This window comes from Sceloporus occidentalis, unplaced genomic scaffold (assembly GCF_023333645.1).
Source record: "Sceloporus occidentalis isolate IW3139 unplaced genomic scaffold, rSceOcc1.0.p SCAF_7, whole genome shotgun sequence".
NCBI lineage: Eukaryota > Metazoa > Chordata > Lepidosauria > Squamata > Phrynosomatidae > Sceloporus > Sceloporus occidentalis.
The window spans coordinates 94,512,285-94,534,896 of record NW_028316987.1 but is presented as its reverse complement, the minus strand read 5'-3'; the positions used below and the strand labels follow the sequence as shown (position 1 = coordinate 94,534,896).

General features: G+C 43.3%; 2 protein-coding genes across 3 annotated transcripts in view; one reads left to right on the top strand and one right to left on the bottom strand.

The window, feature by feature from the left end:
• The window catches only part of LOC149310137 (transmembrane inner ear expressed protein-like), an 18,846-nt gene extending 9,175 nt beyond the window's left edge, over positions 1–9,671 (bottom strand). Inside the window, exon 1 of the mRNA XM_089531481.1 lies at positions 9,437–9,671. Coding sequence (XP_089387607.1) covers positions 9,437–9,538 — 102 coding nt within the window. The 5' untranslated portion in view covers positions 9,539–9,671. The remainder of the gene's footprint in view (positions 1–9,436) is intronic.
• Positions 9,672–9,957: 286 nt separating this feature from the next.
• Positions 9,958–22,612, top strand: part of ALS2CL (ALS2 C-terminal like) — a 60,981-nt gene continuing 48,326 nt past the window's right edge. The window contains exon 1 of one of the 2 annotated variants that reach the window (XM_089533776.1): positions 9,958–10,038. The gene's annotated coding sequence lies outside the window, so the exon portion shown is untranslated. Of the gene's footprint in view, positions 10,039–12,413; positions 12,484–22,612 lie in introns of those variants that run through there. The other variant, XM_089533775.1, reaches the window with a different exon arrangement.

The following is a 22,612-nucleotide window of genomic DNA, read 5'->3' as shown; positions in this document are numbered from 1 at the left end:
ACCATCTAGGAAACTCCAGGTCCTCTAGTGAAACTGTTCTCAATGTCTGCCAGAAGTTGACCATAAAACCGTGTTGGAGGATCTACAAATGCCTAGAGGAGTGTTTTTTCTGGGAAGTTCTAGTTTTCCAGCACAACTCTATAGTCAATTTCTGCCAGAGTTGCACTGGAGGGCCTAGAGATTCCTAGAGAGAATGTATTAATCGAAACCGCAAATAACGAAATCCGCAAAAGTAAAATCCGCAAATGCGGAGAGCCAAATGTACTTACAAATTTTATCATCCTCTGTAAAGAATGTTTTGACACACCTTTGAGAAAATAGTCAACAACCAATATATATGGCATAAGAACAGTTAGGCAACAAGACAATTATTTTTTGTGCCAAACCTGCTGTTTCTGCAGTAAACACTGTGTAAAAGTACATTTTTAAAAAACACAGACACAATTGTTCCTTTGAAGACTTAAATTAGCAAGAATTGACAGCCCTAATTTACAAACAGGACAGAAAAGTTTTTAAAAATGCACCATATTCAAGCACTGGGCCAAACTGGATTATTTCTGCAGTGCAGATGCAGCCCAGGAATCTTCTCTTATTCACAGGGTCACCAGAAGTCACACTTCGTGGCAAGTAACAACAACAACAACCGGTCCCTTACACTAAATGAAAACAAAAACAAAACCCCCCCAAGGACTGTATAGGCACATGCAGCATCTAGATGGGGAGATAATATATAACTCCTCCTCATCCACTTGCTCTCTGGGGAATTCGAATGGTTGATATTTGACCACCAGCGTTGCCTTTATCTGACGCCAACTTGCTCTCAATTTTAATGCAACAATAAACAGGTTGGTGTCAGTTGTCCACAAATGCATAGTTCATCTCTGGGCAAAAGAAACCTGATTTCCTTTATGCCAGGTCTCTGCTCATAATCCTTTTTCCCATGCAGAGAGACAGCATGCGCCGCTCCTGCCAGACAGCGTTTGCAATTTCTGAGGATTATATTTCTCACTGCCTCCATCTCCTTGGAAATACCATTTCACTGTCTCTAAGGATGGAGGGAAAAATAAAAGATCTACTCATTTGAAATGTGGGGCTGGATGAGAGCCCTATGAATACCACTGCCAAAAAGACAAATGCAAAAATATATACAAACGTGTGTGTGTGTGTGTGCGCGCACACACACACACACATATTACTGTAGTTACGTTTGTATTTATTAACTTTGCAGATATTAAGTTAGTAAAAAGAAGATATTAACTTAGTGAAAGAAGGAGAAAGGTAACATTCACAGTTGGGCCTGATACTGAAGGGAAATTGTCTCATTGTACTGTTGTTGTTGTTGTTGTTGTTGTTCGTATAATTGATTAATAAGTTTGGATTTGAAGACAGATGCTTCAACGACAGAAGATTAGCTTTGTAGAATGATATTAATATCCTATTGTATTGTATTACATTATATATCTTACACACATACACACACACACGGAAAAGACAGTATTGCTCAGTAAAGTGGAAGGCAATCAAAAAAGAGGAAGACCACATTACTGGACTCTATCAAGAAACCCACGACTGCCCTGAATGTGCAAGACCTCAGCAGAGCAATTGATAACAGAGTCTCTTGAATGGCTGCTGGCACACTGCAGAATTAAAGCAGGTTGGCCCCGCTGCTGTTCCTAGCTCTGCTTGTACTTCCAGAAAGTGACTTTTCCAAGCTTTGCTTGAGATTCCCAAATGGAAGGGGTGAGTTGGTGGAGTAATTTTTGGAGAGCCAGTATAGCCTTGGGGTTTGAGTGTTGGACCATGACTCTGGAGACCAGGATTCAGTTCTCATTTTGGTTGTGAAGCCCTTGGACAAGTCATACTCTCTCAGCCTCAGAGGATGCCAAGGGCAAAGCTCCTCTGAACAAATCTTGCCAAGAAAACCCCATGACATGTTCGTCTTAGGGTCGCCGTAAGTCAGAAATGAATTGAAAGAACACAACAGCAGCAACAACAATGATAGTAGCCTTTGGGATTTGCAGTGTCCCAATGCATTCGTTCTGCAGTGTGGCAACAGCCAAGTCTTTTGGAGATCTCTCACTCATTGGGTTGCTGTAAACTGAAGCCAACTTGATAACTTATTTTAATTGTTTTATGGCACTATGTTTTTAGACTGGTTATTGTGGCCCACCTTGAGTCCCTTCGAGAAGAAAGGTGGGATAGAAATTAATTAATTAATTAATTAATTATAACTGCTAACAACAGCAAAGAGTAGGGAATGCAGCCCCGGACTCCTTGCCTGTAGCTGTGTAAAATATTCCCATCTGATATGGCTAAATTTCCTTGACCAGAGATCAATTTTGCAGAGACAGTGGATGACCCAAAACACTTGCAGATTTTGACAGCTGTGTCTTTAACAGACACATGATCTCCCCAGTTTAGCCAGCTATCAGGTTATCGCCAAGCCTCACTTGGCATCTGAACAGCAAACTACAGCTGGAGGCATAAGAACAGGATGGCATCTCTTTCCTTTTTCTGTGTTGTTTGTTGCTGCATGCCTGCAAGTCGTTTCCGACTTATGGCAACTCTAAGGTGAGGCTTTCATGGGGTTTCCTTGGCAAGATTGCTTCTTCACTGCCTTCCCCTGAGGCTGAGAGAGTGTGACTTGCCCAAGGTCCTCCAGTGAGTTTCATGGCCAAGCTGGGAATTGAACCCTGGTCTCCAGAGCCATAGTCCAACTGTTAAGTCACTACATCACAGACATAATGTCCTCCCTCCTTAGTCTGTTCCCAATCTCTGGAGTCATGGGGGGGGGGGGGAGTTTGGCCCACATTGGGTGACACTCTGCAGCAGTGGTCCCAAACAGTGCCCTTTGAGAAATGTTGGGCTCCAGCTCCCAGAAGCCTCAGCCATGTTGGCCAATAGTCTAGGATTCTGGGAGCTGAAGCACAAAATCCCTTAAAGAGCACAGTTTGGGGACCACTGCCCTATTGGGGTGTGGGACACCATTGCTCCCCAAATGTCTGCCTTTTGGCAGAAATGGGCTGTGGAGTTTGCCATAATAATAATAATAATAATAATAATAATAATAATAATAATAGCCTGGAGGTCATTGAAAGAGAATGTGGGAGTGGGGCAAGGCTCAGTAGCTAGAGAAAGGTCAGGTCTCAGGTTTCCTTTTACATTTATTTTTTACCAAACATCACATCTTACCAAACTTTCACTTCAACCGCATGGAACAATGTACATGTAGATATGTTTTGCCTGTGCATTTGCTAGTTGTTTATGTCACAACTATGGCCGTGACATTCAGTGATATATGGGAATCATGATTTACGAGTCACATTGGTACAAAAAACATTAGTACGGATGCTGTAGGGTGTGGAATGGGAGGAGGTCAATGGTGGAGCTAGCATCATGAGTTACTGCACCCGATGATGCCAATCGTAGTGATGACACTGTCTCACAAAGCTGTCTTGAGGCTAGACACATATTATTCCCTTTTGCTTTTGGGGTTTGCAACTAGGCAGAGGTCGAACTGGGATGCTGAAGACTCAGGACAGAGGAACAAATCCTTGACCCTCCGTGAAAATTGCTTGGGAAGGTTTCCAGTTGTAGCTTCTGGTGCACTCCTTAAGTTTTATTCTCTTGAAGAAATTTGTTGTGGTGGTTATGATGTGCCTTCCAGTCATTTCCAACGTATGGCGACCCTAAGGCCACCCTATTATGGAGTTTACTTGGCAAGATTTGTTAGAGGAGGTATGTCATTGCCTTCCCTTGAGGCTGAGAGCATGTGACTTATGCCACCCAAAACTCACAGACCTGCCACACTGCAGATTTAATGCAGTTTGACATCCTATGGAATCCTGGGATTTGTAGTGGCACCAGGGCTCTCTGACACACACAGAAGGCTAAATATCTCACAAAACTACAAACCCCAGACTTCCAGACCATTGAGCCACAGCAGTTGTGTCATGCTGCGTTAATTCTGCAATGTGGCAGCAGCCTCTGCTATTTTTTGGTACATGAATGCCTCAGAATGTGCTGTGAAATTCTCCAACGAAAAAGGAACATATAATGTCTAAAATGGAGATAAAATTCAAGTTGTAAATGAGCTAGATTGAGAAAAGGTGATTATTTTAAAAAGTGTATATGAACCAACAACGCCTGTATTGAAAGAAATGCATTCCAGTTAATTGAATTAATTGAAATTTTCCTGCCAACTTAAAAAAACACCAATCCTAAGAATGGGTCTGAAATAAACTTAAGGTTGGACAAGTTCTTGACGTTTAGACCCAATTGAACCTGACTGGAAATCTGAGAATGATTCAAAACAACAGATTTGGCCACTTTGTCTTATGGAGACCTCCTGCTCCAGAGAATCATAATCCTCACGTTTTACAAAATGGAGTAGTGACCCTCTTGTTCTCCTGTTTTCAAAGCCAGCATCAAGTCTTCTATCTTTGCTTTCAGTCCTTGAAAGTTTATTTTGTACTAACTGAGAGGCAAATGCAGGGGAACAGCAAACAGTTGAAGTAGTGTCTGAAATACTGGGAGGAAAGAATTTAAATAAAGATATGAAGTAAAGTGCACTTTACTCAGCGCACGGTGGCAGAGATATGGGAAGCATAAAATGAAAGCATGAAGAAAAGTGCCCTTTAATATTTTGTTTTTCTTTCAACGCCGCTAAGCAAAAATCACTTGCAGCTGTATACAGTACTTCTCTGGGTTAGAAATGTCCACGTTGTTGTTGTTTTGGGTAAACTATACAATGCCTTACTAACCTGAAGGAATCCTTGCTATTTAGGATTTTTTAAAAAATCTTTCTTTCCTCTGTTTTGCTTTTAAAGGATTATTTTTACCAAATCTTAGCCTTTTGGAGCTTTGTACAATCCATCATGGATTTCTGCATTGAGCAATGTTGCGTGTGTGTTGTGTGCCTTCAAGTTGTTTCCCACTTATGATGAGTCTATCATAGGGTTTCCTTGGTAAGATTTGATCAGAGGAGGTTTGCCATGGCCTTCCCTTGAGGCTGGGAGAGTGTGACTTGCCCAAGTGGGGTTCATGGTCAAACAGAAATCGAACCCAGAGTCTCCAGAATCATAGTCCAACACTCCAATCACTACACTGTAGAAATAATGCAGTTTGACACCAGTTTAGCTGCCATGGCTCCATCCTACAGAATCCTGGAATTTGTAGTTTGATGAGCCATAAAAACTCTTTGGTAGAGAACGCTAAAGGCCTTGTAAAACTACAAATCCTAGGATTCCATAGGATGGAGCTACAGCATTTAAAGTGGTGTGTCAAACTGCATTATCCCAACTGTGTAGATGCATCCTGAGTCTGATGCCGTCTCAGAGGGAGGCAGGCATCACAAGTGCAGTCCAATATGGGTCTACTCAGAATTAAGCCCCAATAACTTCCATGGGACTTACTCTCGGGTAAATGCATGTAATAATGCAACTTCATTCTTTCTCTTGGTGGGAGAGGACTTGGACTACTAGGCGGAGCAATTGCACAAAGATTTCCCACCTTTCCATGGAAAGAAAAGGCTTCTTCTTACCTCTGTTCCATTTTTGCATACTTCCAAAACCACAAGCCAAGTCTACTCAGTGGGAAATATTCCCTCCTACACTTCAGTACACTACAGTGGGACTTATTCCCTACAAACTACACCATAGCAATAATGTAGTTTGACACCACTTTAACTGCCATGGCTCCATCCTACACAATCCTGGAATGTAGAGGCACCAAAAGACTCATAGGCAGGGAATGTGAAAGACCTTGTAAAACACCAAATCTCAGGATTCCATAGGATTGAGCTACAGCACTCAAAGAGGTGTCAAACTGCAAGTATCCTTTCTTTGCCTTCTCATCACTGGAAATGAAGGCACCAAATGGCGAAAAGTCTACTTACCTCCATGAGAAATGGAAAGAAAGGGGCAAAGAGTAGGGAGCCTCTGTAACTAGGGGCTGGATAGTGACAAAAGGCCTTGGGATGGTCACTTTAAGGCCAATAAATTGACTTGAGCACAACTTTTAATGGACTTCAATCAGCCTCCTCAAACTCAGTTGCCTCTGTCCAATTGCCAGCCTCAACTAGAGTTGACCCATGGAACCAATGGCAAAGTGGTGAGTCAACACTTAGATGCATCCCATTGATTCAATGGGGTCTACTCTCATTGGGAGTTGCCATTGATTTGGGGCCGGGGTGGGAATTATGCAGCCCTCCAGATGTTGTTGGACTGCATCTCCCAGCCTTCCTCATTGCTGGCGAAGGCTGCTGGGAGTTGCAGCCCAACAACATCTGAAAGGTCACACGAAGGCCCATTAAAAGGCGGATAGTGAAGCAAGCTTGCTTTGAACTCAGAAGGAAAAATAAAATAATTTTCAATGGAGAAGCTTCTTGCTTTCCGAAGACGCAATGGCCGAGAAAAAGAAGGCTGTCTAGATTATACCTCTAAAGGAAGAAGAAAAGAGAAAGTGAAGATAGAATCTGTGGCATTGCATCGAATTGGGGTGAGATGTTAAAAATCTCGTGTGAAAATTGAGTGTAATTCTTTTGGGCAGCTGCCAGCTGGTATATCTATGGGGTGCCTTGCTTGCCACTTCAAACTAATATTCTGTTCCCATCCACATCTCAGATGCATTTATTATTTTTCTTCCATGAGTTACATTTCTAGCCTGGCTCCTCTGCCCCATGAGCTCAAGATGGTGCACATGGCTCTCCTCTTCCCCACTTTATCTTCACAGCAACCCTGTGAGGTAGGCTGAGGGGTCACCCAAGACGTTTCATAGGGACTTAGCAAACTGACTTCAATTAAGTACAATAGCATTCAAAATCCACAAAACAGTGATACCTTTATTGGACCAACCAAATGCAAAAAATACATGTGGCAAAGCGTTTGGTTGGCCCTATAAAGGCATCACTGTTTTGTGGGTTTGGGATGTTATTGTGCTTTGCCAGATGGCCAACACGGCTACCTTTGTATATGGCTTAATTTAAGAATCACACTTTTGATCCATTTAGCTCAGTGCTGTCAGCTCTAATCTGCAGTAATCGTTCTCAAGAGTGCCTTTCTTTCCAAGCTCTGCATGGAGATGCTTTGTAATCCTTTCTGGAGGTCTCCCATCTGAGTACTAACCAAGTCTGACCCTGCTTAGCTTTGGAAATCAGATACGATTGCTCAGAAAAGAATAAAGATGCCTTAATAAGTCAATTAAGGCATTTTACAAAATGCCTCATATTGTGTGTGTGTGTGTGTGTTAGAAGCACTGCCTTTAAATGCTGCTCCATGCTGAGCCACATTCCAAATTTCTTTCTGAATGTCTGTTATCTATTGCTTCTGAAATGTGATTGTTTTTGCGTGAGTGGTGGCGAGCGAGTTGGGTCAATGTGTAATAAAGGAACTGAGATCACTTATACTAACAATTGGGGGTCCACCTGGATTGGGAAATATCCCAGAGTAACACAGCGCTCATGAATTTCCAATAATAATAATAATAATAATAATAATAATAATAATCTGTATTAATGATGTTGCAGATGCATGTTGCAGATGCATTTGAGGAGGGTATTAATTTATGGCTAAATTCAGCTCAAGGATCCCATAGCAAGACCGAATGCTCTTGACAAGCTTCCTTCTTTCATCTAAAGAGATATCACAAAGAGATCTGGATTCATAGGGTTGCAAGGTTGAAAAGGAGATTTCAGCAAGCTTTTGGAAATGATCTTTTACTATTTCTCCAGCTCTTCCCATAATCATTTGCATTTAAGCAGGGTCTGGGCAGCCATCTGTCAGGGATGCTCCACTTGTAGTTAAAGCCTGGGAAATTTCCTTTTCTAGACTACAAATTTCAAAACTCTCTGCCTTTCCTGGTTTCTGGATGTATTCTGTGTTGTAGAAACCCATTCAAAAGGTGCTTTTCACATATTTAAATTATTTCTGTTGCTTTAATTTGTTGAACCTGTTCTTTTAATGTTATTTGTAAGCTATCCTGAGACCTTTTTAAATATAGAAATATAACAACAACAGCAGCAGCAGCAGCAATAACAACCAGGTCTTTTCTCACATGGCCTTGAAGAAGAGTTGGGAAAGTTCCTGTTTTGGACCACATCTCCCAGTATCCCCCAATCCCTTGAAACTTTTCCAAGCTCAAGGGGAGAGTATTCATCTTTGAAAGAACATACAATTGCCCCTTCTCTTTCCGCTGAAGAAGGCAATCGCAACAGAATGAAGCAACATTATTTTGGTTTCTTGCTCCAGCACAAGTCTGCAAAGAACATTCTAACACAAAATCCACAATGTAGGGATTCAGCCATCCCTAAAAGCCCCAGGTGCTGAGTTGCAGTCTTTCCCTGTATCTAAGAACAAGCTATGACTATAGTGGTGAAAAGGAAAAGCCCTCTGCACATTCTCAAGGGTACTCTCTTTCCTATTTCAAGTATACCAGAGTCAGCCTGGCTCATTTGAAATTCTGCAAGCCTCTTCCATCCCCAGAGCACTGCACATTATCATGCTTTCTTCTGACAGCCATGAGGACCAGGAGCTTGATCTCCGAATACAGTCGGCCCTCCGTGTCCACAGATTCTGCATCCACAGATTCAAACATCTATCACTTGCAAATATTATTTTAAAAAATAATAATTCCCCAAAGCAAACAAAATTACATGGGTTTGTTGCTCCAGGATAGGTCCATAAAGAACAACGTAACCCAAAACCCACAATGTAGGGATTCAATCTAGCCCTCTATATCCACAGATTCTGTATTCATGGATTCAACCATCCATGGCTTGAAACTATTATTAAAAAATAGTAATCCCCCAAAGCAAACAAAATTGCATCAGTTTGTGGCTCCAGGACAAGTCTGTAAAGCACAACCTAACCCAAAACCCACAGTGTTGCCCTCCATCTCCACAGATTCTGCATCTATGGATTCAACCATCCATGGCTTGAAAATATTATTTAAAAATAACAGTTTCCAAAAGTAAACCTTACTTTTGTTATTTTATATAAGGAAACTATTTTACTACCCCTTTGTATATCGTAGGACCTGAACATCCATGGATTTTGGTATCCATGGGGAGTCCTGGAACCAAAATGCCAGTGGATACCAAGGATCCACTTTATAAACAAACATCCAGGACTCCAAAATACATGGGTTTTTTTGTGTGTGTTGCCTTGGGTGCCTTTCTGGGCAAAAGGCAGGATATATGTCAAATAAATAAATAAATAAATAAATAATAAGACAGAACTGGAGAAAGTAAGTGATTTTGGCTAAGCCTCTGCCTTTACTGGTAGCACCCAGAGCCTAAAAGATTTGGCTAGAGTAGACAATGCCACCAGATTCCTGTTGAGTTTGCCATTAACCTCTCCCTTGCTTTGATCGATTGCAGAAACAATGCTTCCCCATGCAGCCATCTGTCCCTTTCTGGGAATCTTTCCCCATTGCTTACCCTGATCAGCTGACTCAAGGCAGCCCTGGAGTAACAGAGAAGCAAGGAAGGTGAACCTCCAAACTGGCACAAGGGATTTCGTGCATTCTGGTCCCACGCCATCTTATCTTCCGCCTTTGTGTCTCTCGCTTATGTCTTGATGCAAACTGGATCCTCTCGCGAAGGGGAGGAATGGATCCCCGGAGAGCTGTCTTGTCATGCCGTCCCACGACATCTGCCAACAGTGACCCGGCACCTTCTCTGTTGCCTTTCTGTGTTCTTCTCTTGCAGCTTCAGTAGCAAGCTCTTGCAAGAGCCATTCATTAATTCATTAGGCTGGGTTGCCTTACGCATCGCTTTGGTCTGGAGAGCAGCCAGCCATGGGCAAGGACTGAGCTCCCCTGCATGTGTTTTGTGTGAGACATTGCTAGCAGAGCAGCAGCTACTAGTCAGAATCTGCTCCCTGGAGAAGCAACTCATCCACTTAGTTCGGGTCTGCTTTCTTTCTAGTGGATGGCTGGCTTTGGTTCACTTGGCATCTTCCTCTGACTTGCATTGCACAAAGGAGAAGAAGATGAGAGATGTATGTATGATGACCTCTCCCTAGGAGCTCTCCAACTCAGGTTTGTGAATAGCGACTCACCTGGGTCAAGTAAGGATTGCTGTATATGCTCATGTATAATTCTAGAAATTTTAGTCAAACAATTGACCCAAAAACCTGACTCGACTTATCCAGGGGTCAGTGTGTAAGTACTGTACTTTAACTCTTATTAAAAAAGGAACCGTCTGCTGTTCAAAGGCAAGAGCATAATCTGCCCTGGAAGCACTGATCCTCCTCTACTCTCTCATCCATCCAGCTTTTAGTGTGAGCACAGTTATGCCTGCTTGAATTTTGTAAATTCTTTGGCATTGTTTCCCTTTGCTTCATCCTTTAGATCCTTGTTACAAGCCTCTAGGTTTTACTCTTGACTTATCCATGGGTCATATCAAAATCCATAATTTTGGTCCCCAAAACCTGCTCTCGACTTTTACATGAGGTCGACTGATAGTCGAGTATATACACTACCTCCAGGTGACCAGCCCCATAAGATGCTCAGTAGCAGAGAGAGCCATTCCATGGTGGAATAGAATGCCTTGGAGGATAGTGGACCTTCCTGCTTTGAATGTCTTTATTATACAAAGGTTGGATGGCCATTTTTGAAGAGTGCTTTAGATGTGTCCCGCATGACTGAGATTGGACTAAACTGTATGTTTCTGTAGATCATTTGTTTTTCTACTGGAAAGAGGCTTGGTTCCAGAAGCATAACTATGATCAGACTGAAGTGGGCATGGTTCCTGCCCTCCCACCTATGAGGGCCCCCCTGCTTTGTATTCAACCCCGGCCCCAACGTAATGGTCTCAGTGGCCATTTTGGGGGCTGTTTTTCATACCCTACAGCTGTCCCAGTTTGGTAGGGACAGCCCCAATTTATCATCTCACTTTCTCAATTGCTTTTACAATGTCCTGGTTTCTCTCTTCTCCTCTCATTCCCCCCCCCCCCCCCGGCTTCCTCTGCTTATTTCAGTTGCTGCAAACTGAGTTCAAAGAGCAATAGTAGTTTGCTGGATTGTGGTTAAAAAAAAGGAGGGGCTCAATCTTGCCCTTTCCAGTAAGCTTAGGCAAAAGCAAGCTGCAGCAGCCTATCTTTGCTTGTATGTTCTTCCTTATTAATAACTTTCTTGACCACACTCTGATGTTGCTTTGCCACACATTTATCAGTTTTCACCTGTGCAATGTTGGAGGGTATGGTATTTGTATGCTAAGAGCCGGCGTGGTGTAGTGGTTTGAGACTGCAAGTCTGGAGGCCAGGGTTCAAATCCCTGATCAACTATGGAAACCCACTGGTTGACCCTGGGCAGGTCACACTCTCTCAGCCTCAGAGTAAGGCAAATCAAGAAAACTCTGGTATCGTCTTGCCTTAGGATTGCCATAAGTCAAAAGCAACTTGAAGGCACACAACCACAACAATGCTAGTTGTACCTCTTACCCAGGTCCCCGCAGATTCTGCTGTGCTCCTGGTTCATTCCTCATCCAATATTTCCTTGCATTCTTTCAGAAGCAAAAATAGGAATGCAAGACAGCGCTTGGGTGGCTGTGGGTGAGGCAGCTGAAGGAATGGGGGAAGGAATTTGGGTTTGGTGAGCCAACAAATCTTGAGCTCCTGGTCCACCGTAGAATATGGCCCACTGTGGAATATACACTGTAGAGTATACTATGTTACAGAATATACTTCTAGAACAATGCTGTTGCACCTTCACAGCGGGAGGGTTTCACAGAAAACACAAAAAGAAAACCCCCGTTTCCCCAACCTCTATTGCTACATTACTATGACGATCATTGAATTGACTATTGTCTATTAGGAGTTTATCACACAAAGGAGATTGGGAGTTTATCCCGTGAATATCCTGGAAAAACCGTGTAATTACACAAGATGATTTTGCACAATATTTCTGACTTATGGCAACCCTGTCGTGGGGTATTGTTGGCAAGATTAGTTGAGAAGGGGTTTGCCATTGCCTTCCTGTGAGGCTGAGAAAGTGTGACTTGCCCAAGGTCACCCAGTGGGTTTCATGGTTGAGTAAGGAATTGAACGCTGCTTCCTAGAGCCATATTCCAGCACTGAAACCACTATGCCACACTGGCTCCTGGCAGTAGCCTATGTCTCTGTACTTGTGAAGATGCTTTGTGTGGGGCACACTGTCTGTCCTCATGCAAAACCCTTGGGATCATAGCAGCAGGCTTCTTCTTGGCTTCCTGATTTTGTAAGGGTTGCCATATTGATGTATGATCCTCTCCTTTTCAAATTCCCTGGAGGAAAGGCCTGAAGGCCCAAAATGGCCTCTTGCCAAAGGCTTTGGCCAACTTGGCTGCCCTTCAGGCCGTTTCCATGCTCACTGGGGAAGGAATGCATGTGCAAAGCATCCCGGGATGTGCCTTAGTTTTCCTTTGGAATTGTGGCTGCAAGAGCTTGGGAAGCAAGTCTCTTCCCTCAACAACTTTTTGCTGGAACATGCGAGCAAGGAAACCATGTGAGCGACTCCAAGTGTGCATAAAGGGGGGTTGTGCTGTTTCAGGGTGTATGTGTGTGTGTGTGTGTGAGAGAGAGAGAGAGAAACCAGGGTAGGACCAGCGGGGTTTCTCCTGAGTGGAAATGAGGCACGGGACCACCGACCCCGGCCAGGGCCCTAGCTCCCCTGGGGCAGCAAGCGGGGCATTGCTCTGGGGCCTCCAGCCAAAGGCAGCCCCGCCAAGGCCTCTCAGTCTTCTTGGCCGGAAGCTCGCTGGTCTTCTTGTTGTTGTTGTTGTTGTTGTCCCCCCCCCCCTTTTCTCCTCCCGTGCTCCTCCTCGTCCGCTGGCGTCTCCTGTTTCTCCTGCCACTGACCCTTCCTCAGGTTTTCTTGGTGGTGTAGTTGTTGTTGTTGTTGTTGTTGTTGTTGTTGTTGTTGTGGGTGGGAAGCATCTGCGCTTGCCTCTCTGCCTTCCAGAGCAAGGAGGAAGTCAGCTGAGACACACACACGCAAACACACACACACACACACAATCTCCTCCCCCTCTCTCCCTCTTGGGCTGTTGTGGTTGTTGTTGTTGTTGTTGTTGTTTGAAATGCTCCGCTCCTCCCTTCCCTCCATTTCCCCCGTTTTTCTTTCCTTCTTGACTCCCCGAAAGCAGCACCAAGGGCTGCCGCTCCTTTCAAACCTGGGAAATATCCCGGTTATTGGCCCCACTTTAACTCTTTTTCTGGCTCAAGGCTATGGAATTCTGGGAGTTGGAGTTTCTTGTACTCAAACTCCCATACTCCAACTCCCAGAATTCCATAACCTTGAGCCAGAAAAAGAGTTAAAGCGGGGCCAAACTGGGTTATTTCTCCAGTGTGGATGCATCCAGAGACCTCACCTGATCCTTTCCCCCACCTCTCTCCAACCATTATCTATCTATCTATCTATCTGTCTGTTTTAGAGCCTTGAAGGATTTCCCTTCCCCCTAATAGTTACTTCAAGACCTCCTTTGAAGGTACAGTATTGTGTGTGTTTGTGTATATATACAATATACACACATACATACACACACACACTCATCCCTTCATATTTGCAGCTTTGATACTTGTGGATTTGATTATTCACGGATTTGTTGAATGTGTTCTCTCTAGGGATCTCTAAGTCCTCCAGAACAACTCTATGGTCAACTTTAACTAACCGTTGCACTGAAAGACCTAGAGATTCCTAGAGAGGACACTCCTCTAGGCCTTTGTTGCTCCTCCGGTGCAACTCTATGGTCAGTGTCTGTCAGAGTTGCATTGGAGGACCTAGAGATTCCTGGAGAGTTGTCCTCTCAGGTCAAAACATGGTGGTGTTGTTATTTGTGGTTTTTCCACATTCACCGGGCTCTTGTTCCCCTAACCCTAGTCCATATGGAGCGGCAAGTGTACACTCTTTTTAACGCACTGTTGGGCTGGATCTCCACATTCAGCTTGATTTCAGAGAGTTTCCTGTCTGGTAGCTTTTAAAAGGCCTCGGTATCTCTCACAAAATTGGGCAACGTTCTTGAAAGGTGGCCCTGAAAAGAGCATCATCCTCTTCCTCCATCCCCCCCACACCCCCCAAAAAACCCAAGGATTTCCTTGAGTGCCTTCAGACAGTTTTGAAAGGAATTTTATTCTAATTCCACCCTGTTTCGTTTAATTTCTGAATTATGCATGCTTCTTTCATAACAGATCCATCTCTATAGGCCTATTTTGGCAGGCAAACAAATGCCAGGGCAGTGATGATCAGGGCACACCTTTCTTTAACAGCTGATAATAATGTGTCATTTTTTTGGAAATTATTATTAAGTATAATAATAGTAATAATAGAAAGAAAGAAGTTGGCAGCATGAGCTTTCGTAGATGTCAGTCTACTTCCTCAGATGCATTCTAGCAAACATGTAACAGCGGGAGTTATGTTAGAAATACAGCTAGAAATATGGTTATAACCACTTTGGAGTACTGTAACACACTCTTGCATGAAGGTGTCTTTCAACACTGTTCAGGCACTTCACCTGGTTCAAAGTATTCTGGGACTGTTGACCAGGGTAGGTTACAAGGCCCATATATTTCCCTTCCTACAGCAGTCTTCCTGGCTATAATCATAGAATCATAGAGTTGGAAGAGACCGCAAGGGCCATCCAGTCCAACCCCCTGCCATGCAGGAAATCTCAATCAAAGCATCCCCGACAGATGGCCATCTAGCCTCTGTTTGAAGACCTCTGAGGAAGGAGTGTGTTTCACTGTTGAACAGCCCTATGAGGAATGCCTTAGGGAGCTGGGGATGTTAAGCCTGGAGAAGAGATGGTTAAGAGGTGATATGACAGCCCTGTTTAAATATTTGAAAGGATGTCATGTTGAGGAGGGAGCAAGCTTGTTTTCTGCTGCTCCAGAGACTAGGACCCAGAACAATGGATGCAAGCCCCAGGAAAAGAGATTCCACCTCAACATTAGGAGGAACTTCCTGACAGTAAGGGTGTCCGACTGTGGAAAACACTCCCCCGGAGAGTTGTGGAGTCTCCTTCCTTGGAGGTCTTTAAACAGAGGCTGGATGGCCATTTGTCAAAGGGAGTGCTTTAATTGTGATTTGCTGCATGGAGGGAGTGTGTTCCACTGTCAAACAGCCCTTACTCTCAGGAAGTTCCTCCTAATGTTGAGGTGGAATCTCTTTTCCTGGAGTTTGCATCCATTGCTCCGGGTCCTAGCCTCTGGAGCAGCAGAAAACAAAGTTGCTCCCTCCTCAATATGACATCCCTTCAAAAACAGGGCTATCATATCACCTCTTAACCTTCTCTTCTCCAGGCTAAACATACCCAGCTCCCTGAGTCGTTCCTCATAGGGCATGGTTTCCAGACCCTTCACCATTTTAGTTGCCCTCCTTTGGACATGCTCCAGTTTTTCAATGTCCTTTTTGAATTGTGGTGCCCAGAACTGGACACAACATTCCAGATGGGGCCTGACCAAAGCAGAATAAAGTGGCACTATGACTTCCCTTGATCTAGACACTATACTTCTATTGATGCAGCCTAAAATCGCATTGGCCTTGTTAGCTGCCACATCGCACTGTTCACTCATGTTCAACTTGTGGTCTACTTGGACTCCTAGATCCCTTTCACATGTTGTCTCCTTAAGCCAGGTGTCCCCCTTAATCCTATATCTGTGCATTTCATTTTTTCGCCCTAAGTTCAGTACCTTACATTTCTCCCTGTTGAAGTTCATTTTGTTAGCTGTGGCCCAGCTTTCTAGTCTATTTAGGTCATTTTGAATTTTGATCCTGTCCTCTGGAGTATTAGCCATTCCTCCTAATTTGGTGTCATTTGCAAATTTGATAAGTATTCCCCCAATTTTGTCCTCCAAGTCATTGATAAAGATGTTGAATAGCACTGGGCCCAGGACAGAGCCCTGTGGGACCCCACTGGTCACTTCTCTCCAGGATGAAAAGGAGCCATTGTTGAGCACCCTTTGGGTTCGGCCGGTCAACCAATTACAGATCCATTTAACAGTTCCTTTGTCTAGCCCACATTTTACAAGTTTGTTTGCAAGAATGTCATGGGGAACTTTGTCAAAGGCCTTACTGAAATCAAGATATACTATATCCACAGCATTCCCTTCATCTACCAAGCTGGTAATTTTATCAAGAAAGAGATCAGGTTTGTCTGGCATGACTTGTTTCATCACTAACTGCCAATGTATAGTAAAACACATACATGACCATACAGTATGTTCGAACATGAAAAAATATAGGGGCCCCGAATGTATTTTCTGCCCCAGGGCCCCTAAAGACCTAGCTACGGGCCTGACACCGGCTTCTAAGTCACTTTGTTACTGTTCCTCCAAGAAAGTATCTTCTGAGACCAAACCAGTGAAAAAGTTTGTTTGATGAGCAGACAAGGCATTATTGTCTTTTCGGTGGGTGGGTAAGTGCTCTTGGTCGCCTTTAAAACAAAAAATGAGCTCACTTTGCCTTCTTGGCTTTTCCTTGTCACTGATGCTATCAAAAAATAGAAGGGAAAGAGGCAGAGCCCAGGGGAGTTGTTTCTTTAGACCACAGCTTCTAGAAATCCCCAACGGCCACCCTGGATGGGGATATGGGGATCTGCAGTCCAAAATAATATTCCCCCCCCCTCCATGTTTTGCAAAGAAGATAACAGAGGCATTGGAAAGAAGGTCTAACACAATTTCTATAACATATGAGTTTTGATGGTTGTGATCAGGGAGGGGCTGTTGGTTCCTTTGCAGGACCAGAAATCTAAGACTTCGCTCAAAATAAGCAACCAGTCTGAAAAGTCAGAAGTATGTAAATAAAGCTACTAAAATTGTTTATAGAATACAAGTAAGAAATAACCTGCCCAAATTTAGCCTGAAATGGAAACAATTTTTCTTTTAAAGCAAGAGTTCATCTAACAACCACAGGCTGCAGAGCAAAAGGACAAATATGGAAACATAGTTAGCCTTTTACAAAGGGTTGACTTTATTTATTCATTTTTGCTTCTCCTCTGATTTGTTATTTATTTACTTATAAAATTGAATGCAGTTTGGCACCCCTTTAACTGCCATGGCTCCATGCTATGGAATTCTGGGATTTGTAGTTTTGTGAGATATTTAGCCTTCTCTGTCAGAGAGCTCTGGCAACACACACACACACACACACACACACACACACACACACACACACAAAACCCCTATAAATCTCAGGGTTCCATAGGATGCAGCCATGAAAGTTAAAGCGATGTGACAGTTAAAGAATTGGTAACAGGTTGGCGATGCATCTTATAGCCCTATCTTTATGTTGATTGGTCAGCTATCCAAGATTAAGTGAGTAAGCAGTATTTCCTTCGTTGGAAATGGGGTCTGTGCAGTGAAATAAGTCTTGCCTTCATTGGGAAATGATCTTGGTCAGCTATCCAAGATTAAATAAGTAAGTAGTCTTGCCTTTGTGAAGCTGAAGGCTTTCACGGCTGGCATCCATAGGTTTTTGTAGGTTTTTCGGGCTATGTGGCTATATTCTGGAATAGTCCTGGAAACATCAGGAATACACTCTTCCAGAACACAGCCACAAAAAACTATAGCCTTGCCTTATTGCACTTCATGTTTAGATCACCTTCTCTCTGAATTACCCCAGAAGGACCTATCATCACGCATTCTTCAATAACGGGTTAACTGCAGGATTGCCAGCTATTCATGGGATTTTCCTGTTCATTAAAAGCAGCAGCAGAAGCACGGATTGTCTACAGGATGCCTACTGCCCAGCCACGATGTGGTGCGATAAAATCTGTGGATTACACTTTCAATCTCGCTTCTATCCCATTATTTAAGAAGCATGTGATAATCTATAATTTGGCTTCTGTGCAATTTCAAACCATCCGTTCTAGTCCTGCCTTCTGGGACCAGCAGAGAAGGGACTGCTCTGCATGACAGTGTAACACAAGAAGTTGGGAAAGGCTACGATTACTTCTCAAGGTTATGCTCTCATGCGTTACGTAGCTGTTCCTGGTCACTGAGCCGGCACTGCCTCTTTCAGCAGTTTTGTGCATGAAAGCCATTGCTGATGCCCTTCCAGGAGGAAGCGAATACACCATCACTGCAGCGTGGAAGATTTAGGGTGGCTTCAGGCTGTCTCAAGCAGCTGGAGCATTTTGCTAAAGGCAAGAGTAGACTACCTTCCTATGAACCAGCCTGCATTTTGAGATCATCTGGGACCCTTCTCTCTGTCCCATCACCCTCACAGGTACATCTTATGGGAGCATGGGACAGGGCCTTTTCCATGGTGCCCCCCCCCAAGCTCTGGAATTCCCTTCCCAAAGAGGTTAGACCGGCCCTCTCTTTGCTACCTTTCTCTTGGTTGGTGAAGACCCTTCTGTGTCAATAGACCTTTGGGGACCATCCTGCCTAGTTAATGCACTGGATTTTTCTATTTGTTGTGCTGGTGTGCACACATATGTGTTTAATGGTATATATTTTTAACGGGATTGATTTGTTACTATTCCTAGAGAGAACACATTAACAAAATTCATGAACAAGCTGTGAGCCTGAGATTTCAGGGGGAGTGTAACCCCATCCAGCACAGGCAAAGCCCCAGTTCCCCGGTCTGCCTTATGACTGACCAGGAAGCTTATTGGACACATTATTTTCCCCATTATGGGAACTGGAAGGGGACTCTTGGGGTCACACATGACTGGGAAAAAAGTGGATTTTACCGCACAGCAAATCATCCTCAAAATGGCTCTGTTCCGTTCCACGGCACCAAGCCATCCCTATTTTGCTTGGTTGGAAGGCTTCCGACACGAACATTTAATGCTCCTCAGTACTGAATGGGGACAGCTTGGTGCCGCAGAATGGAACAGGGCCATTTTGAGGATGATTTGCTGTGCTGTAAAATCCGTTTTTTCCCGGTCATGTGCGGCTCCGGGGAAAATACTGTGTGCAGCAAGCTTCCAGGAGCACTTCTGTCTTGTCTGGATTAAGTTTCAATTTGTTTGCCCTCATCCAGTCCATTACTGACATCAGACACTGGTTCAGCACAGAGACAGCTTCCTTGATATCATGGGTACTGGTCCCATGGATATTGGGAGTTGTACTGTGTTGTGTAGAATGAGACATCGAAAATCTCTCAGAATGGTTCTATTAGTTGTGTTTCCATGCCCTTGGTCACCTTGCCTGCCTCCCCTCCTTTTTTTGGAAGTGCTCAACTGAAGCCAAAACTACTGCTATGCTACAAATGTTGGGACTGAAGTGGGGCAGAATCATTTGGGGGGCTGAATTCCAATAAGGGGGCAATTTTTGCCCCCTCATACAAATAATTACACCCATACAAATATGTGTGTTTCTTTGAACTGAAGCCAGGAGACTTGTGGGCAGAATATTTCCTCTGCCATGTGACTCACTGGGTGACTATGCACAGGTGATGAATTCTCTCTGTTGGGTCTTTTTCTTTGTCCTCTTCATCTTCATCTTCTTCTATGGGTTTACATAATCTATACTTTCTGGAAACAAGTGTGAATACAGATGTGTTCTAAATTACTGGGAATAACAAGATTCTGCCTCCCCCCAATTTAACTGAATGCAAATTATATTTGCCCTTTGAATGCAGTTGGCATGAATTGAAGTAAGTCTGGATAAAGGGGGAAAGCAGGAGGAAGAGAGAGAAACTGGGACATTTTAAAAGCAGCTGGGAAAGTAGAATGGCAGTGCATTAATCAAATTAGGTCCATTGGAAGGGATGCTTTGGTTTGATGCAACATGACTCTTCTGATGCTCCTATAATCCGTGGCTTCACTCCTCACCATAGACCTTCTCTTGTTTCACACCATTCATAGAATCATAGAATCATAGAGTTGGAAGAGACCACAGGAGCCATCCAGTCCAACCCCCCTGCCATGCAGGAAATCACAATCAAAGCATCCCCGACAGATGGCCATCCAGCCTCTGCTTGAAGACCTCCAAGGAAGGAGGCTCCACTACAATCCTTAATCAGGATTTTTGTACTAATGTTACTCATAAATCATAATTGCTGTATGTATATCACTGAATGGATATACATTGTTTAGTTAAGACATAAACAACTAGCCAAACTAAAAGTATACCTTTAAATTACAAGATCATCTGCACAGCCTAAATATATTTACCTGTACATAGTTACATGTGGTTAAAGTGAACATTTGGTAAGGTGCGATTTTTTTTAAAAAAAAGAAAAGTGTAAAAGAATTTCAAAAAGTTAAAAATTAAATTTAAATCGTGAAATTTTACATTTTTTTAAAAAAAAAATACATTTAAAATTTTAATTTTTAAAAAAATAACCCTGAGGCCTCTCCTTTCTCTTCCTACTGGGCCTTGCCCCACTTACACCATCTTTTCTGCTGAGTTCCAGCGTTTTAAAGGGATGCAGGTGAATGCCATGGCCCATTTCTGACAAAAGGCAGACGTTTGGGGAGCAGTGGTGTCAGCCTCCCTTTTGAGTATCACCTGGTGTGGTTTGTGTTCCCCACACTCTCCTATTGATGCCCCTGCCTATAATATTATTCGGGTGAACAGCTGCAAAGAGTCTGGAGTCCAGTTTTCTAGCCCCAGACACTCCAGGGCATGTATAGACTCTGCACACAATGCCAAAACCAAAACCAAAAGAGTAGCCAGAAATCCACTTCTGTCTGGGGAAAAAGGGTGTGTGTTTTTAAATCGTTGATCATTCCAGGGGCCAAAGGTTGCAACCTATTGAGAAGATGCATCACCATTCTTTTAAGAGACCAAGATAAGGAGAATCCAGGGAATCTGGAGTGGTTCAGGGCCTTACAACAGCTTTGGGAGCTATGTTTGGCACACTTTGCCCACCCTTGATGTGTGCAAACTGCCAGTATAATATTATTATTATTATTATTATTATTATCATCTTATATCCCACCTTTCTTTCAATATAGGGACTCAAGGTGGCGAACAAGTGTAAAACAATACAATTTAAAAACAATACAAAATATTAAAATGCATAAATATAAAAATTTTTAAAAGCAATTAAACAATTTTAAGGATTAAAACAGGTATAAATTAAAATAAAATATATTAAAATAGAAGCCGTTGCAATTTGACGTGTGCAAACTGCCAATATATAGCTCTCCTTTCAAAGCGGTACAGCCACCTCTCCATATCCATGGATTTATCTATGGATTCAACCATCTACAGCCTGACAGTATTTTAAAAGCATATAAATTCCCCAAAAGCAAGCCTTGATTTTGGCATTTTATATAAGGGACACTATTTTACTATCCCATTGTATTTAATGGGACTTGAGCATCCACAGATTTTGGTGTCCACGGAAGGTCTTAGAATGAAACTCCAGCAAATAACAGGAAGCCACTGTCTTTCTAATTTTGTGGGTTGCACTTCACCCTTCCTCTCCCCTTCTCGTCTCACCTCATTTCAGTTCTGGCTGGTCAGTACAGGAATGCTCTGTCCCCACTCACTTGTGGGCTTTATAGTCCATGTGGCAGGTCACCTAAGAGAAAGAGCCTTTTGTTACGCCTCTCAACACTCTTCTGGATGGGAGCCAGAAACTGTGGGTTTCTTGCCGAGCTGCATTCTTGTCGGAGAGTGAATGCCTGGTGGCCTCAAAAAGAGTTTCCATTCTTTAGCTAACAATTACTGTGGTCTGACCTCCTCTACGACAGGACGGCTTTTGTCTGCAAGGATCTGAGGTTGTGGGCAGCTTAACAGAACTGAAACAACGTTGGGTAGGACAGTCGTTCCCTGGTGAGAAATGTAAATTTCCTCTCTGAACTGGAGAGTTCTTCTGCTGTCAAAGCAATGGATGCCTTTAAATTAAGAGTGTGGCCCATGGGCCACAAATGACCCACAGGACTCCAGAATAGCCTTTGGAACATCAGTCGACCACCCACAGAAACATCCCTTTTTCTTCCCATTAAAAATGCTTTAAACTAGTGCTACTGTTGTTGTTGTTAACGGCTTTCAAGGCAGCCCTGGCTCAATGGTGACCCCATGGAGAAGACATATCCAAAACCCCAATTCTCCATTACTATGCTCAGGTCCTCCAAATTCAGACCTGTGTCCTCCCTGATTGACTTTATCTATCTGGCATGTGGTCTCCTTCACTTGCTACTACCTTCCACCTTTCCCAGCATTATTGTCTTCTCTAATGAGTCGTTCTTTCTCTTGATGTGGCCAAAGTAAGACAGCCTTGATTTATCAACTTGGCTTCCAAGAAGATTTCTGGTTTGATCTGTTCAAGGACCCATTTGTTCATCTTCTTGGCCCTCCATTGTGTCTTCAGCTTTCTTTTCCAGCACCGCATCTGAAATGAGTTGATTTTCTTCTTATCCGCTTTCTTCACCATCCAACTCTCACATCCATACATGATGATGGGGAATGCAATGGCTTGGGCAATTCTAACTTTAGTGTTCAGTTGTATATCTTTACAATGGATCTTGTTCATTTCTTTCATAGCTGCCATTCCCATTCCTCGTCTTTTTCTGAGTTCTTGACTGCAGTCTCCGTTCTGATCAAAATATGGAAAATCCAGAGTTATATAGTTTCCCAAAAGGAACAGTAGTTTCCAAGCTGTGGCTGGGGAGCTATGGGAGTTGTAGTCCAAAAAGGGACTTTGCCAAGAATTGGCTGGAGGATTTTAGAAATTG